Genomic DNA, 15856 nt, shown 5'->3' on the forward strand with positions numbered 1-15856 from the left:
CGGGAATACATAACATAGTTCCATTAAATATTAGCACAGTCAATTCCATTTAGATATATCTATCCTCTTATTGAAGGACCATAGAGAAATACACAGTGGCACTGAAGTTTAAAATTCACTACCTGCCAAGGAATCGGAGAATGTTCCAGATGACATGTTCTTGATGATAATTTCAATTCTTAAGCACCAGCCCTGGGAACCAGGACCATAAAGTTTCCTGAGGAAGTAATGACACAGAAAACACAAGCTGGAGACACCCTCTTATGAAGCATGGTAGCAGCTGCCAGAAGGTTAGCGATCACATCCTTTTTCCTTTGTGCTAAGTTGTTAAAGAGCGCTTCAGCATTCCTTACGTCTCCAGTCGTGTCCTGGGTGAGTCATCTTTCCACACCCTGTGACCACATGTCACCCTTGCATTTTTCTGAGGCACATGCATCGATTGAACACCTAGTATCTTTCATCACCCCTATCACCACCTCCACTTAAACATGAAGTAACCTTTGCTCCATACCTATTGTCTTTACTCAGATAGTAAAAAACAGTTCTCTTTAAGTAAGAATGTCGGAAATGATTGCAAAGCCAGTCTTTATTTTTCCCTCCAGAAAGAAGTTAACCATTGACTTCAGGTTTTATTATATATTCAGTGCTCTACAAACCACCTGCCTGTTGCATCTCCTCTTCTGTTACTCCCTTTTACCTACAGAGCAGCAGTGCTAGCTTTCCTGTGGCTCTTCCAAGATTCAAGCTACTTTCTACTCAAGAAAAGTTCCTTCCCTGCCACATGTGTAGGCACAGGCCTCTTAGAAAGTGTACTAGCTCATCTCTATGTTTCTTCCCTGGAAATTCTGGCCTACTTATATCTATGCACAGTCCTTAGGCTTAGGTAGTTCTCCAAACACACTCACAGTGTCACAAACACCTCACTGTGGCACACACCACAGCCATCCCTCAATTATTGCTTGAGTAATTGCATTTTTAAACTAAGTTTCTCTATAATAAGACTGTGGGTTCTAAGGGTTAGTAACTATGTCTTACACAAGGAACATTTTCTGTGAATCTATTTGGGCCAGTTTGTGGTGCGTGTAGGGACACTAATGACCAGGTATGGGAATAGGACCAGAACAATGGATCCCAGTTGCCATAAAGAACAGTTTTAATTTTCTTCTAGTATTAGCGACAATTCCACAAATGTCTGTGAGGTGATAATATCTGTTTTAGAGATAGTGTGGCTGGAATGGCAACTGGGACACCAACAGTTGTATTGTTAACTACAAAAGTAGTCATGCATTTCTTGTGTCCATGCACACTCTTTTCTCAAAATGACTTTGCTATTATTATTATCCCATACTTCAGAGTGTAAATGTGATGATGAGACTTGACTTAGACACTGTAGAGGTTTCTAAAGTGTCTGTCCATCAGGGTTTGCTTAGCAACATGAAGTTGTCATATAATTCCAAAACAATGAATCATAATCTCGATCAAGCTTTAAATTTCCACCACCTTGCTCATATGGGAAACTCTGCTCTTTCTCTAGTACAGTCATCTCAGACTTCAGACTATGATACCAAGTGGTTTACTCTAGAATCTGGAGAGTGGATGAGAGAAACCCAGAGTTTGACTCCCTTTGACAGGATATCCTAATATACTCAGGACATTACCCAGAAAAACTATCCTGTAAATTTCACTGGCCAATGAGTAAACAGCCCAGGGAGTTAACCAACTCTAGTGACATTTGTGTTAGAATGAAGGGGAAGAAGAAATGCTCAGCAGATGCAAAGGGAGAGCAGGACACATTAAGCAACGTAGGTAAAGAGCACAAGGCAGAATGTCTTCCAGTCCAACTCATGTTCCTAAATCAAAGAAATCTCTGCAAGTTACTTTGCAGTATCTAATGTTTTGTAGAGAGATCATTCAAATAAAATTTTGTGATAATGATTGCTTTTCCTAAAAATATTCTTATTTTCAAGAATTTGCTTTAAACATAATTGTTATTTCCATCTGAGTCTCATCCCAAGGGCACACACCACACAGACAATAGAATTTGAGAGGTGTTTTATTTGCCTTGTCAGTTTCAGAAAATCTAAAATTTTGATGATTTTGTGGAATTGAATCTAATGCTTCATCTTTCTTGACATGTCTTTTCATGAATCATGAAATTACTGATATCTCTAGTGCCTATTACAATGCGGCAAAGACTTTTGACATTTTTCTTAAACACACTCACAAATATTACCCTACTTTTAGAGTCACAGGAAATCATCCCTAAATGGAGTCATTGCCTCATGATTCTTGAGAAGCTCCCAAAACACATATACATACACACACACTCATGCACACATACACATATGCTCATGTAGATATATATACACATACTCACACATGCATATATACCCACTCACACACACACATACAATATACACCCACTCACACACACACACTCACATATACATACACACACTCATGCACACATACACATACGTTCATGCAGCGATATATACACACATGCACACATACATAAATACCTACTTACACATACAATATACACACACTCACATATACATACATACACACTTGCACATAGTTATACACACACATAAATATACTTTCACATGCACTCGCACATAGTCATATACACACACACTCTACACTCTCACACACTCACACACATATACACATTCACAGACACTCAACAATAACTCACATACACACTCTCAACACACACACACACACACACACACACACACACACACACACACACACACACTTTTTGAAAGCATCTCCCTTATGAATAGGTGCAAAGCCTGCCTGGCCTTAAGGAAATGGTCTAAGAGATGGTGTTCTGGTGATTCATTAGCTTTCCCTCTTCTAGAAGTGATTAGGAAGATGCAATTTATAGTATCAAGCATTCACTGAATTTGTATCTTCTCTCATGATGACTTTCATCTCAAACCACCTGTGCTACTTCACAAACATATAGCTTCCCTTAGCCTGGAGATGGTTATGCAGAACTGTTATTGAGAATATTACTTACTTACTTATTTAAGAAACAATGTTTTATTATATTGCCCAGGCTGGCTTTGAACTTCTGTGTGCAAGTCAGCCTCCTACATCCTGGGACCATAGGTGCTGCCTCCCTCCCCAAGTGAGCACTCTTTTCTTACTCATTGACGTCTTTCTCCTGAAAGAAGCACTTCCATATCCTGTTCCTCATATAAATAGACCATAAGCTACATTAACACTGTCTATCAACATATAAACTGATTTCTTCTCAGACACATACAGGAAAATGAAACAGAATATGATAGAGAAGCCTAATGAGTGTTTTAAAATCAAATTCATTATTGCCTCCCTTGTATTACTGTGTACAGACCTTATCTCCAAGTGTATTTACTTTATCACAAACATAAAAAAGTTGACAAAAGTACTTGGATGCTCAACTGCGTACATAACAATGCTGAATCTTTTGACTACTAAGTCCTGTGGAGAGATCTACTGATGGTAATAAAAGCTTGTTAACATTCAGACAAGCCCAAACCTAAGACAGATGAAGATCCCCATGAAGAACAACAGATAGGACAATGTGTGTGTGTGTGTGTGTGTGTGTGTGTGTGTGTGTGTGTGTGTCTGTCTGTCTATTTTCATTGTAGCCTACTTCATCTTATAAATGATTGAAGGCTGATAATGTTATCTGTGTAGTAGGGAAAATAGTCTATCTACGCAGTAGGCTGAGAAATGGATGTTCTTAGATACATTTTAAATGAACTGTTCTGTCTTCCCAGCTGTTAAGAAGAAAGCCAGCTTTATCACTCCAGTCCCAGGAGGTGTGGGACCCATGACCGTGGCCATGCTTCTGAAGAACACACTTCTAGCTGCAAAGAATATCACCTACTAGATCACAGCGGGGAACACACAAAACAAATACTGCTGCCTATTTATTTGACAACAGGCTAAGTCCTTTCTATTTTACTACAAAGCTATTTATTTCTACACATATTTATTTTTTCATGAGTGGAATCACTCTGGAACTGATTATCTACAAGACATTATGGATTTCTTGCTCATAGATTTGAGTCTTAAGAAAAAAATCAAAACAATTCCAATGACAATTGTGGTAACAATTCTTTATTTTATAGATATTTGTTCATAATGTTAAAATAAATGAAGTGTTCATATTTAATAAATATATTTTTGACATAACCTAAGTATTAAACACTGTATGTTTTTAAAAAACTGTTTTGCCAGCTAAATGAGTGCCATGTAAACTATAACTTAAGTTTTGATCTAACCGTGATTTTCTATAGAGTCTATACTCTAGGTTGTCTGTGGAGAAGAGGAGTCCTATGGGGAATTTAAGAAATGAAAGATGTTCCAGGAAGCAAATGCTGCAACAACACTTGAAACACTAAGAACGATTACTTTGTGTAGTGTAAAGCCATACTTGTTAGGTTCCCACACCATTCAGTTCAGTTCATTGATATTAGCAATCTCTCCAAACAAATGAATAGACAAAGTCAAACTCAAGCATTTCCCCACAACATCAACTAAATATAATGCAGATGTAGTATGAGTGAATCTATCATTAAGTAACTGTGATATGTTTATTCATGTGAGCAGAAATCTGATAGAATTGTAATGTACTAATTTTGTTAAAATGGAACCCTTCGATATAACAAATAGCTAGTTCGTATGCACACACATTTTCTCTTTCCTAGGATATAGCATTTGGTTCCTAAAACAGATGCTGTGTTTCTAACACAATTTCAAACTGGGAAATGTGTGCGACTATTACTTGAAGGTTATTTAACCACTAGAACCATATAATTGGTACTGTGGTTTCATGCTCAAATCCCAGTATGTTCACGTACTAATAATGATCTTTGTTCAATGCATGTCTTTATCAGTGTGCCTCTTGTGTTGAATAGAGTAGCTGTTTATCCCTAATATCTCAACTGTCCAATAAAAGCATTTTGAAGAAGAATTGTAGCTATATTCTTTTATTAAGATAGCTTGAAATATGTTGGTTCACATATTTGTTACCTGTTTCTTTTGTTCGTTTTTCCTATTTGTGTGTGTGTGTGTGTGTGTGTTTGTGTGTATGTGTGTTGGGGTATAAGAGAGAAAGATCAGGCTTGGCAGCAATCACCTCTAATCTTTGAGCCATCTCACTGTACCTGTTAGCTGTTCATTTACTATATGCTCGAGAAAATGTATCAAGTTTCTCAAATATGAAAGAAAAGAGAGTTGAATGCTTTCTACAGTGAATTGGAACAGCCAGTCCAGTGTTCCTAACAGAACTGTAAATTCAGTTTGTATACAAACATATTAGAAAGGACATGGGTTAAATACATTTTAAAGGAGCTTGAATTTCAAAAAAAAAAAATGCCCACAGATGCCTGAATATTAAAAATGTGGTAACTATAGTAATCCCAGAAGAATGAAAGGGATTATTTTAGTATATTATGTATTTAGGGGGGTTCAATCTTCCTGGAGACTAAGTAAAAAGAAAAAAGAAGAAAGAAACATTCTTATGTTTATTTACATTGAAAAGGAAGAGTTTTGTCAAAACAAGTGCAGTGGGGTCAACAGTCCAAGGAAAGATATTCACCCCGTTTGACAAAAAGCAAAGGCTCATGGGTATTTATAGCCAAGTCACCAAGATAAGGAAATCAATGGATGAGGATGTTTAGATATCAAGGAGAGGCAAGTTCTTACTGACCTCAGTTGTCAATTTTCTTGCTAACAGCAGGCCAGAGACTTTAGCATCAGGGAACGGGGACAGGAACTACATCATGGATATACAAGGTGTGGGTTGATGTGCCCATGATCTGAGTTAGTAACCTTCTCTGCCAAAACTGACCTCAGTTGCCTGAGGTCCAGGTTGTGTTAACAAGTGGACTCAGATGGACATAAATAAGTGTGTAGTGAAGGCTTGAGTTTTTTCAAAAATCAGCTGAATGGTATGACTTCCAAAATTGAGCTCAGTTGCCTGAGGTCCAGGTTGTGTTAACAAGTGGACTCAGATGGGTATAAATAAGTGTGTAGTAAAGGCTTGAGTTTTTTTTTTGTTTTTTTCAAAAATCGGCTGAATGGTATGACTTCATTTTTGGGTACTTGGAGTCTGCAAAGTGTGGCTATATGGTGGCCTCGAGGAGAGGTATGTAGATACACTTTTCTCCCTATGTTGTCTTAACCTTAAGGAATTCATGGATGGAAATTGTCCTGTAGCACAAGAAAACATGAGTGGGATAAAAATAATGCTGTTACATGAAGTGAGAGGAGTGGTGGAAACCAGAAAAAAACAGAAACAAAAGCAAGAATGAAGACTGCCTTTAACAAGTGAACCAGATTGCAGACAGAGCCACAAGACACCATCCCTCCTTAGCATAAGGAAGTTATAAAGGAAGTTGACTGGGGAGAAGAGATAATAAGTTCAATTTAAGACACATTGAGTGTGAGGCAATGACATAACACACAAGAGACAGTCATGAAGTAACACAAATCCTGGAAACGGGTGGATCTTCGTGGCTGATGGTCAAAATACAAGCTTTAACTGCACGTACCAACAGCTACATTCCTGGAATCGGAGGCCACTATCTACTATCTATCCCCTCGCCCCATTCAGTACTTGTAGATTCTTCTTAATGGAGTGACTATGGTGTGCTAAAGATTTCTTCTTAATCTTTTTGTCTTTTTGCTTTCATATCCCTCTCTATGGTAGGTGAGGAGCGTCTTAGTTACTGAAAGTGCTCAGCCAAAGGCAGAGATCATAACTTACTATCTGAATTTAAGTAAGGCCCATTGTGAAGATGTTACTCGGAACCTACTCTCCTCGCAGCTTTACAATGCCTCCCCATGATGACCTTCACTTACAATGTTTTTAATCACTACCTATAAGAATCCTACTTATTTAGATTCATTCCAAATGAAACTTTGCCTCAACTGCCACAGTCCTTTGTATGGTCTGCCATGGCAGTTGTTGCTTCTACCACGTTACACATGTATGTTCCCTGGTTGGCTTTAGTTTTTGAATGTTAAAAAACATGCACTGCCTACAGACTTGCTTCCACAAACAGCATTCTGTGCAGCCCAGTGTCATGACTGCAGAAATGGCAACAAATTCCAAAGAATTACATGATAAAAATGGCGGGTCAAGCAATCCTCACAAATACTGCCTACAACTAGCCTTAAGTCCTCATTTAGTGAAAGACCAACAAAACCAAAAGAACTAAATGTGCCAAAATACAAAGAGCAGAATAAATGTCAAGAGGTGCTTATAACCAGAAGAGAGAGATAGATGCTCTAAAGGAGGTGTGGCATGAAAAGTTTGACCAGGAAGCTCCATTTCTTAACTCTAATTTCCTTTAATGGATATTAGTAATACATGAAGATGCCAGGGAGTCTGTCTTGCAAGGTGCATCTCTCTACCTTTTAAAATTAGAAAAGAGACACTTTTGGTGAAAGAATCAAAGTGACTCTCATATGGAGAGTGAAGTAGGATCCATCAGTACAGATCTCAGAGGAAAAGCAGCAGGTGGGACGGCTTATCTCTGTTCCCCAGGGTCAATGGGTGCCAAGGATGCACCAAGATGGCAGTGACTGGACTACGGTACGACTCTTCAGAGAGCTACTCACCCACCTCTGTACTCAGATATGAGTGAAAACTTTGGTTCTTCTAATATTTAGTGTTTTTTTTTTAAATAATAAAAAAATGTATTTAAAATTTGATTTTTGGAGTTCAGGATTTCCTCTGTAATCTCTTTAGAAACTTGTGCCACAGGACACAGCTGGAAAGGTAGGAAGGCCTTCTGATGAAGGATTTGAGTATGAGATTAAAGTTCTATCTTATGCATGTTCTTTGTCTTGTGACTTGAGTCTTTCTTCTCTCCTCCCTTTCCTCTTCCCCTCCCCCTTTACTCATTTCTTTTTCTTGTGTACTAGGGATTAAATACAAGTCTTCATTCATGTAACTACACTCTCAACCACTCAGTTACACCCTCACCTAGATTTAAACCTTTTGAACATCCATTCATCCAATTCATCCATGTTATCTAAGGTCTATTTTATTTATGTATTTATTTATTGCCTAGTTAGGTCTATTTTATTGTGATAAACACCATGATCAAAAGCAACCTGGCCAGGGGGGAGAGTTTATTTGCTTACATGTCACTGGTTACATACAGTCCATTACTGGGGAAGTCAAGAAATCAAGGCAGAAACTTGAGGCAGTAAACCTGAGTCAGTAAACTAAAGCAAATTCCGTGGAAGAATACTGGTTATTGGCTTCCTCTCAATGACTTACTCAACTTGCGTTTTAAAAATACAATCCAAGACCATTTGTCCAAGGGTGGCACTATCCACAGTAAAACCTGTATCAATCACTAATGAAGAAAATGTTCCACAAACATATCTACAGGAGGGTCTGATGGAAGCAACTCTCAATTGAGATTCTCTCTTTCCAGATAGGTCTAAGTTTATGTCAAGTTGACAAAATCCAACCAACACCAACCTCATTGAACCTGGAGCTCACCATTCAAGTAGACTGGCCTGCATCTACCTCCAAGGATCGTTCTCCTTTTTCCTTCTCAGCACTGAGATTTTGTGTATGTTTTGCCACTGCTATTTACTCCGTAGGTGTTCGAGATCCAAATTCAGGTCCTCACGCTTACATAGCAAGCACTTTACCAACTAAGTCATCTCCCCAGCCCCTCCAGTTAGTTGTTATGACAAAGATGATCACTGTGTATCAATAGCTCAGTTTTAAGAATAAAGATATTGGGCCAGGTATATTGACACCAGTAGAACTTGCTTAATATGTGACAAAGTTCTTGCTTTGATCCTCTCTTTCTCTCCTCCCCTCTCTCTCTCTTTCTCTCTCTCCCTCTTTCTCTCTCTCCTCTCTCTGTTGTTCTTGCTTTCTCTTGCTCTCTCATACAAAGACACACACACACACACACACACACAAACACACACACACACACATATATAGATGATAGATGGTAAATAGGTAGATAGGTAGATGATAGATAGATAGATAGATATACTAACATTTTCCAGAAATGTCAAAATACTTTTGATAGTATTTTAATCATTACTTGATTATATATTAAATTATCCACAAGGTGCTATGATAATTCTTTAATTTATAATTCAACTATTATTTTCTTGTGAAAAACAATGCCCAGAAATTGATGTACTAAATAGTATTTTAAGATCATAAAACTAGAGTTACAGTGTGCAGACATAAGAAAGCCAAGTGGTACATATTCTTTTAGCTTTAAAGTGATGACTCTTATGGTAAGTGATTGCCCAAGCTGTAATGAGTGCAGCAAGCTCATGCTTGTGTAATTTCTAGAGTCAAATTCTTATTTAAATATGGAAAGGGATCTTTTCTGATAAATCTAATTTGCTTGGCGGACATGATTCACACGATATCCAATCTTGAACAAGTTGTCAAGGTTCAGAAAATATAAGGAAATAAAATTCCAGGTAGAAAGGCATGCCCCTTCAGCAAACTATATTCACAAATATTTAAAGTTATTTGGGGCCGTTAAAATTTACAAGTAACCCCTACAGTTTAAACAAAAAGACACATACATAATTACATATTTGGGCTTTTGTAATGTGCTTTTAATCACTACTGGGTCAACAGTCAAAAAACCTTGAGTTTGAATGCAGTTAAGACTAGCTGCTCATTACATTTAGCCAAACTAGAGGCTACCTCAATGAAAAATTTATAATGGCTATTACCACCATACATAGTTTCAATATTATTAATATATTGATTCTCTGCAGCCTGCCATGAGGACAGGTTTAAGCACTGTTGATTCTGGAACTTAGCAGTTCATCTGATTTCTTTATAAAGCTTTAAATGCCAGAATGGCATAAAGGTTAATGTAATTTTACTTAATAAATTAAGTGATTTTATTTAATAAACTTTATCATAAATCCAGCAAAGTAACAAAAACCAAAATGAAATAAGAAACTTTTTTTTTTTTTTTACCAAAATTCGGTTCTTCTTTTTTACAACCACATGAACCAATTTTTAAAATATGTTTAGTACTTTTCTCAGAGCCCATAGTGGAAGGCGATGGGGTAGCCTCAGGGGCTCTCACAGACCCTAACAGATGATTTTGCCTGCTGTTGTGTTGAGGGATCCTGGCTGGGATCCCTCACAGTCTACAAAGAAAGCTGTGGCTCAGTTCGCAGCAGCAGGGACTTTTCCGCATTTGCATTCATTTTAGAGTTTTAAGAACTTTGACAGGGACGATTATGCCCACAGGTGACAGGAAACCAGTGTTTCAAGAGGGAACTTGATCACATCTCTAGATAACGTAGGTACCCTAAACAAGTGTGCGAGTGCCCGCAGGCTTCACGCTGCTGCCAGGAGCACATAGTTTTTGGATTGGTAAGAACGGCCAGATGACGCTTCGTGAAATATAAATGGAAGAAAGACTCAGAGAGTGCAATAAAAACCCTCCACCCTTCCGTCTAGGAGGACCAGGGAAAGAACTTCAGCAGCTGCAGGATATGGCTCTGGGGGTTCCGATAGCAGTCTGCCTCCTGTTCAAAGGTGCGTAATTCCCTTTCTGTTACCTTTGTTCCACCTTAAAATGTGAAGATTTAGTTCTCTGGATTCGAAGTTGTTCCTGGCAATGATCAAAACAAGGGACGTGTGGATTAATTATGTTTTTATAGAATACATACTCCTCTTCCTCTCTCTCTCTCTCTCTCTCTCTCTCTCTCTCTCTCTCTCTCTCTCTCAAAGAAGCCTGAAGTATTTGCTTTACATAATTGAAGCACACTTGATAACAGCTACTGCCCTACACTAAGCTGTGCATGGTGATTCAACGAGATATGTAAATACATGAACTTTCTCCTGAGAATGAGTGAATTTTAGCGTTCCATAATTGTACTCTTGTCAAGGGGACAGCTAAAAAGTAGTCTGCAACTGCCCTTGTCAGGTTCTGGATCTCAATGAATACAATGAGTTACAACCAGAACAGAAAATGTGAACCCCAGGATAAGAGCCACTTTGGGTCTGTTGTTAATACACAAAGGAAGCTCACCTTTGAAAGATGCTCTTCCTCCCCTACCACAGCAATGAAGGCAGCACTGAGCGAAGAAGCAGAGGCGATCCCTCCCAGCACAGCACAGCAGAGCAACTGGACATTTAACAACACAGAAGGTATCTTCCTCCCACTCTATTTCAAGTGACTTCTTTACAACTTTTGACAGAAAATTGTGTTGTGAAAGAGAACATTTGAAAAACTAAACTTTTTTAGATAATTAGCTATTTCAGAGAGATGATGTTAAGCTGAAGTGAAAGATAGGTGTGCCTGCCAAGGGCTGCCTTTTTTTTTTTTTTTTTTTTAGAGAAAGAAGTTAAGCAGGGGTGAGAAAGGCTGCCTGTCTCTTCTACTGCTCTCCTAAATGTGGGCTCTGCCGTGGGTTCTGCTGGGCTTCTGCTTGACTCCCAATGACTTTTATACTGGGTATAAGTGAATATGACTGACATTCTGGAGGAGAGACATTGTATTTTGATCTGGGACAGGAAGCTTAGCAGCCAGAGAAATTACAGTTACAAGAAGCAGTGCTTTTCTTCATCTTTGGGAAGGTTTTATGGCTTGTTGTCATTTTAACATATGCTCCATTTCCTGATCTCTCCCACCCGCTTTGGTTATTATTGGTGGTGGTCGTATATTTTCTTCCCATCTCAATGTGCGCATCACAAGGACTTCTCGCTACTGCTGAGCATGGCATGTGGTACAGCTTTTAAACTCATTTGAACTAGAGATGAATTTGGAAAGCTCCTTGCCTGTCAAGACCTGAGTCTAACTGGCTAATGACTCTCTCACAGAACTCATAACAGCCCCGGATAGAAAGATTATGGTTTGTGATCAGGACACAGGAACTCTTTACTTTATTTCCAGGATCTAGCCAATAAAAGAAGGTGAAGCCAAATGGTTCTTTACTAAAAATGAAAAGGGGAATATCTAACTGATCTTCATTTTTGCCAATAATTTTAAACACCTAAAACATTGTATGGCCCATTTGATTTTTTGGATGTTGGTTTGTAAAACAGAATGGGTAGAAAATTTAAAGATGGGCTGGAAAGATGACTCAGCCATTAAAGGCTGGGCTCACAGCCAAAACTATAGGAACGTTTAAAGGCATGGTTTCATCTCAGTGGTTGATGCCATACACATGTTTCCAGCACCTCTGCCCTTACCCTTTTTCTCTCTCATATTGCTGAAGTGTAAATGAATTCTCTGATTTATATAACAACCTCAATGAAGAAAGAAATGAGCTATATCTTTGCTTTCTTCGTGGAAATTGCTGAAGTGTAAATGAAGTCTCTGATTTACATAACAACCTCAATGAAGAAAGAAATGAGCTATTTCTTTCCTTTGCTTTCTTCGTGGAAAAATTTTGTATTTTTCCCAGCTTTGTTGCAATGCTGGGATGAATCCTACAGCCCCGTGCATGTTAAACATCTACCACCGTGCTATAGCCTCTCGTTTTGCTTTCTAATTTGGAAAATATACATCTTATATCATATAAATGTTTTAATGAAGTTATAACTAACTTCTTCTCCTCAAAGGGAAAAATGAGTCTTTCTGCAGTACCCTTCCTTTGGAAATGGTTTCTTTCAAATTCTCATATTATCTAGGGAATCCTTCTTTAGATTTGCTTAAGTGAACTTGGTTCATCTTGAATTAAGAGGAGCTTAGCACGGATTGAATGAGAAATTTTCACTATCTCCAAGTAAATTCCTAAAGGGATAAATTACATTAAAGATACCATAGTCAGCAAATTGAATGCCAATGTTAAGTTCTGATATATGTTATCAAAGCAAAGGGATACAGTGTCTTGTTGGTACCCTGATATATAGAGATTTAGTATTTTTGACAGGAGAAGGAATGTCTTTAGGTCTCTATTTTTTTTTCACTAAAGACACCTAGGTAGGATTATCTTAGCCTCTGTGGGAATGCACATACAGTTTAGCATGAAGAGTGACTAATAGTAAGGAGGTGGACTTATGCACTCAACAGGTCATAAGATGCCACCAAGTGTGCTTAAGAAAAGTTTAAAGATGGCAAACATTCAATTATGCGGTCTTCCCTGAGAGTCTTTGCCATTGCATAAGCTCCAAGGAGAGTACCAGTAGGTGTTCTGTCTGGCATGCCAGCACCAGTAGCATTCGGAAACCCAGATGATTTTCCAGAGGACCCTTTCCTAACATAGGTGTCCCGTGAGGAGGTTTCTGAACACTAACTGCACAGTGTGGTCATTTTTGCAGTGCTGAAATGAAAGAAAGAGAAAGCTGTTACAGATCCCACCCCCATGGTTTTGCCAGGCCTCCACAACACCTCTTAACTGAGAAGAACTTTCACTTAGTATGTTTTAGTCTTGCTATTAGCTGTGTCCACCTGGGCCCACACTGGTTCTGGCTTCTCAAATCAATCATAACAGCCCCTCTCTGGTTAATCAATGAAAATTTTCCCTCTCTCAATGGCACTTCCTGGCAGTTCATGGAAGAGTAAATAAAGAGGGAATACACATCGATTTTACTATTGGGCAAAGTTCAATCCCTAGGTGGTGACATATTACTCCCTAGGGATGTACAGGGGAAATGCAAAGTGATATGAGGCCATCTGCTCTAATTAGCATTGGTTACAAAGCTGGGAAACATGGTTCAACATTACCTCCTAAGCTAGAACCAATGCTGCCACCTTTTGACCAATTCATCTCTATGCTTTATTGTGTAGCTTCTAAAGAATACAACAATCATTAATCCACCTCCACTCTATAACTAATTAACAATGTGTGGAGAGACATGAACCCAACATCTTGGATAGAAAACCTCCCCCACCCCCGTTCTCCCCAAAACACCCAACATTTCAAAGGACAAAGCATCTAAAATATTCTTAAAATAAGAGGTCTCTTTACATATGAATTGAATATGTACTATGAAAGTCAGAAACACTTAACTGTTAATTAATGTATCTCCATTTCCTAGCTGACTATATAGAAGAACTCGTAGCTCTGAAGTTCTCCCATCCTTGTCTGGAAGACCATAATAGTTACTGCATTAATGGAGCATGTACATTCCACCATGAGCTGAAGAAAGACATTTGCAGGTAACTGCAAAGAACTCAGCAAGTCTTAGAGATGGGAGGAGGTGATACACAGAGCACAGTTGCAACTGTTCTGTGTTGTCCACTATACATAGTGCTTGATGGCCAATAAGTATTGTATTTCCCTTGTGAAGACTGTCTCCTGCTCGCATCACTCCTTAGTTACCCATAGTTCTTCGTATAGGGTTGAGAAATCATTAGATCTACCTCAACCCTGGTCCACATTAGCTTGTTTCTTAATGTTGTCCTTGTTCAAGCCATGTTTAAGCAACCATGCTGGAGAGACCTCATGGGTATTACTTCTGTCCTTTCTAGGAGACACAGTCTCACAGCAAATTCCTTGTTCCTCTTAAGTACACGGGAGTGATTGGAGGGAGGAGAAGAATGGGATAAAATGCATAATTATAATCTCAAAAATAATTTTAAAATAATAAGATGATGGGATGGCAGGAGAGGGGGGCACACTGATTGATATCAATATGACTGGCCATTTTATTTGAATATTACAATATCTTACTTTCTAAGCTACTTATCCGTATTACCCAACACCATAGTTTCCAGACTATGGCATGCACAGAACAGGAAACTTGTTTGGAGTGCTGACTTTAAGATCTACAACTACTAAGTCAGTATCTGCATTTCTAACAACATACAAAGGCAACTCTGAACTTTCACAGGTTTCCAGGATGAGACAGATTCCCCACAAAAGAAAATCTACTCAGGAAGATAAAGTCCTGGAGCTACCATGACCCTCTCACTACACACTGATTTGCTCAGTTTCCTGACAAGCAGTCTACTTTCCCTCCTAGCAATGAGGGAACATGTGAAGCCTTACTGTGCTAAAGTGCAGGCTGTTTCATTAATGAACTGGCTCCCATGTGCCTTAGCAAATGTCTTTCCTCATCCTTTGAAATGCATCACTCATTGGTACTTCTGTCACTGTAGGCTTTACAGTTGCATGTCCTTTTCTCTCTTTAAAGATGCTTTACTGGTTATACAGGAGAACGATGTGAACATTTGACCCTAACTTCATATGCTGTGGATTCTTATGAAAAATACATTGCAATTGGGATTGGCGTTGGATTGTTAATTAGTGTTTTTCTTGTTGTCTTCTATTGCTACGTAAGAAAAAGGTATGAAAAACATAAAGTACTCAACTGGTTGTGTGTGTTCACTTGACAAATATTTATTGAGTCCCTACTGTTGATGTGTGAGTCTGAGAAGACCCTCTGTGATATTTTTGGTGTTTTTTCATGAACCCAGACAAGGGCTTAAAAGAAAGAAAAAAAGAAGAAAGAAAGAAAGAAAGAAAGAAAGAAAGAAAGAAAGAAAGAAAGAAAGAAAGGAAGAAAGAAAGGAAGGAAGGAAGGAAGATGGAAAGACAGACAGACAGGCAGACAGAAAGAAACCTTATCAATACAATTAGAACAGTGCAAATTTATAGTTTCCTTTCCTCTTATTTATGTTTTCCTGAGTCAAAGTTCCAAGTGAGAAAGATAGCAGACTTTGAGAAGGCAGAGACCAAATATATCTTAGTGATTAGTAGACATTTAGAGTCCAACAAAGCATAAATATTGTTGAGTAAAAGAAAGTTAAGAAATGAATATTAAATGAATGAAAACATGTGACAAACATTGGCAACTTTCTCCTTAGATATCAAGGGGAGTTATCTTCAGCAATATTGTTTACTTCTAAAAACCCAAGAACTTAATCAAAAA

The 15856-nt window shown here is 38.3% G+C and overlaps 2 protein-coding genes across 3 annotated transcripts in view; both read left to right on the forward strand.

Annotated features, from left to right (window-relative positions):
- Mthfd2l (methylenetetrahydrofolate dehydrogenase (NADP+ dependent) 2 like) overlaps positions 1-4978 on the forward strand; it is a 107991-nt gene extending 103013 nt beyond the window's left edge. The window contains exon 8 of the mRNA XM_031390967.1: positions 3780-4978. Coding sequence (XP_031246827.1) covers positions 3780-3892 — 113 coding nt within the window. The 3' untranslated portion in view covers positions 3893-4978. The remainder of the gene's footprint in view (positions 1-3779) is intronic.
- Positions 4979-8497: 3519 nt separating this feature from the next.
- Epgn (epithelial mitogen) overlaps positions 8498-15856 on the forward strand; it is a 9699-nt gene continuing 2340 nt past the window's right edge. The window contains exons 1-5 of one of the 2 annotated variants that reach the window (XM_031342104.1): positions 8498-8600; positions 10493-10570; positions 11099-11185; positions 14021-14141; positions 15119-15271. In XM_031342104.1, coding sequence (XP_031197964.1) covers positions 10528-10570; positions 11099-11185; positions 14021-14141; positions 15119-15271 — 404 coding nt within the window. In that variant the 5' untranslated portion in view covers positions 8498-8600; positions 10493-10527. Of the gene's footprint in view, positions 8601-10278; positions 10571-11098; positions 11186-14020; positions 14142-15118; positions 15272-15856 lie in introns of those variants that run through there. The other variant, XM_031342103.1, reaches the window with a different exon arrangement.

Source organism: Mastomys coucha, unplaced genomic scaffold (genome assembly GCF_008632895.1).
Source record: "Mastomys coucha isolate ucsf_1 unplaced genomic scaffold, UCSF_Mcou_1 pScaffold22, whole genome shotgun sequence".
Classification (NCBI taxonomy): domain Eukaryota; kingdom Metazoa; phylum Chordata; class Mammalia; order Rodentia; family Muridae; genus Mastomys; species Mastomys coucha.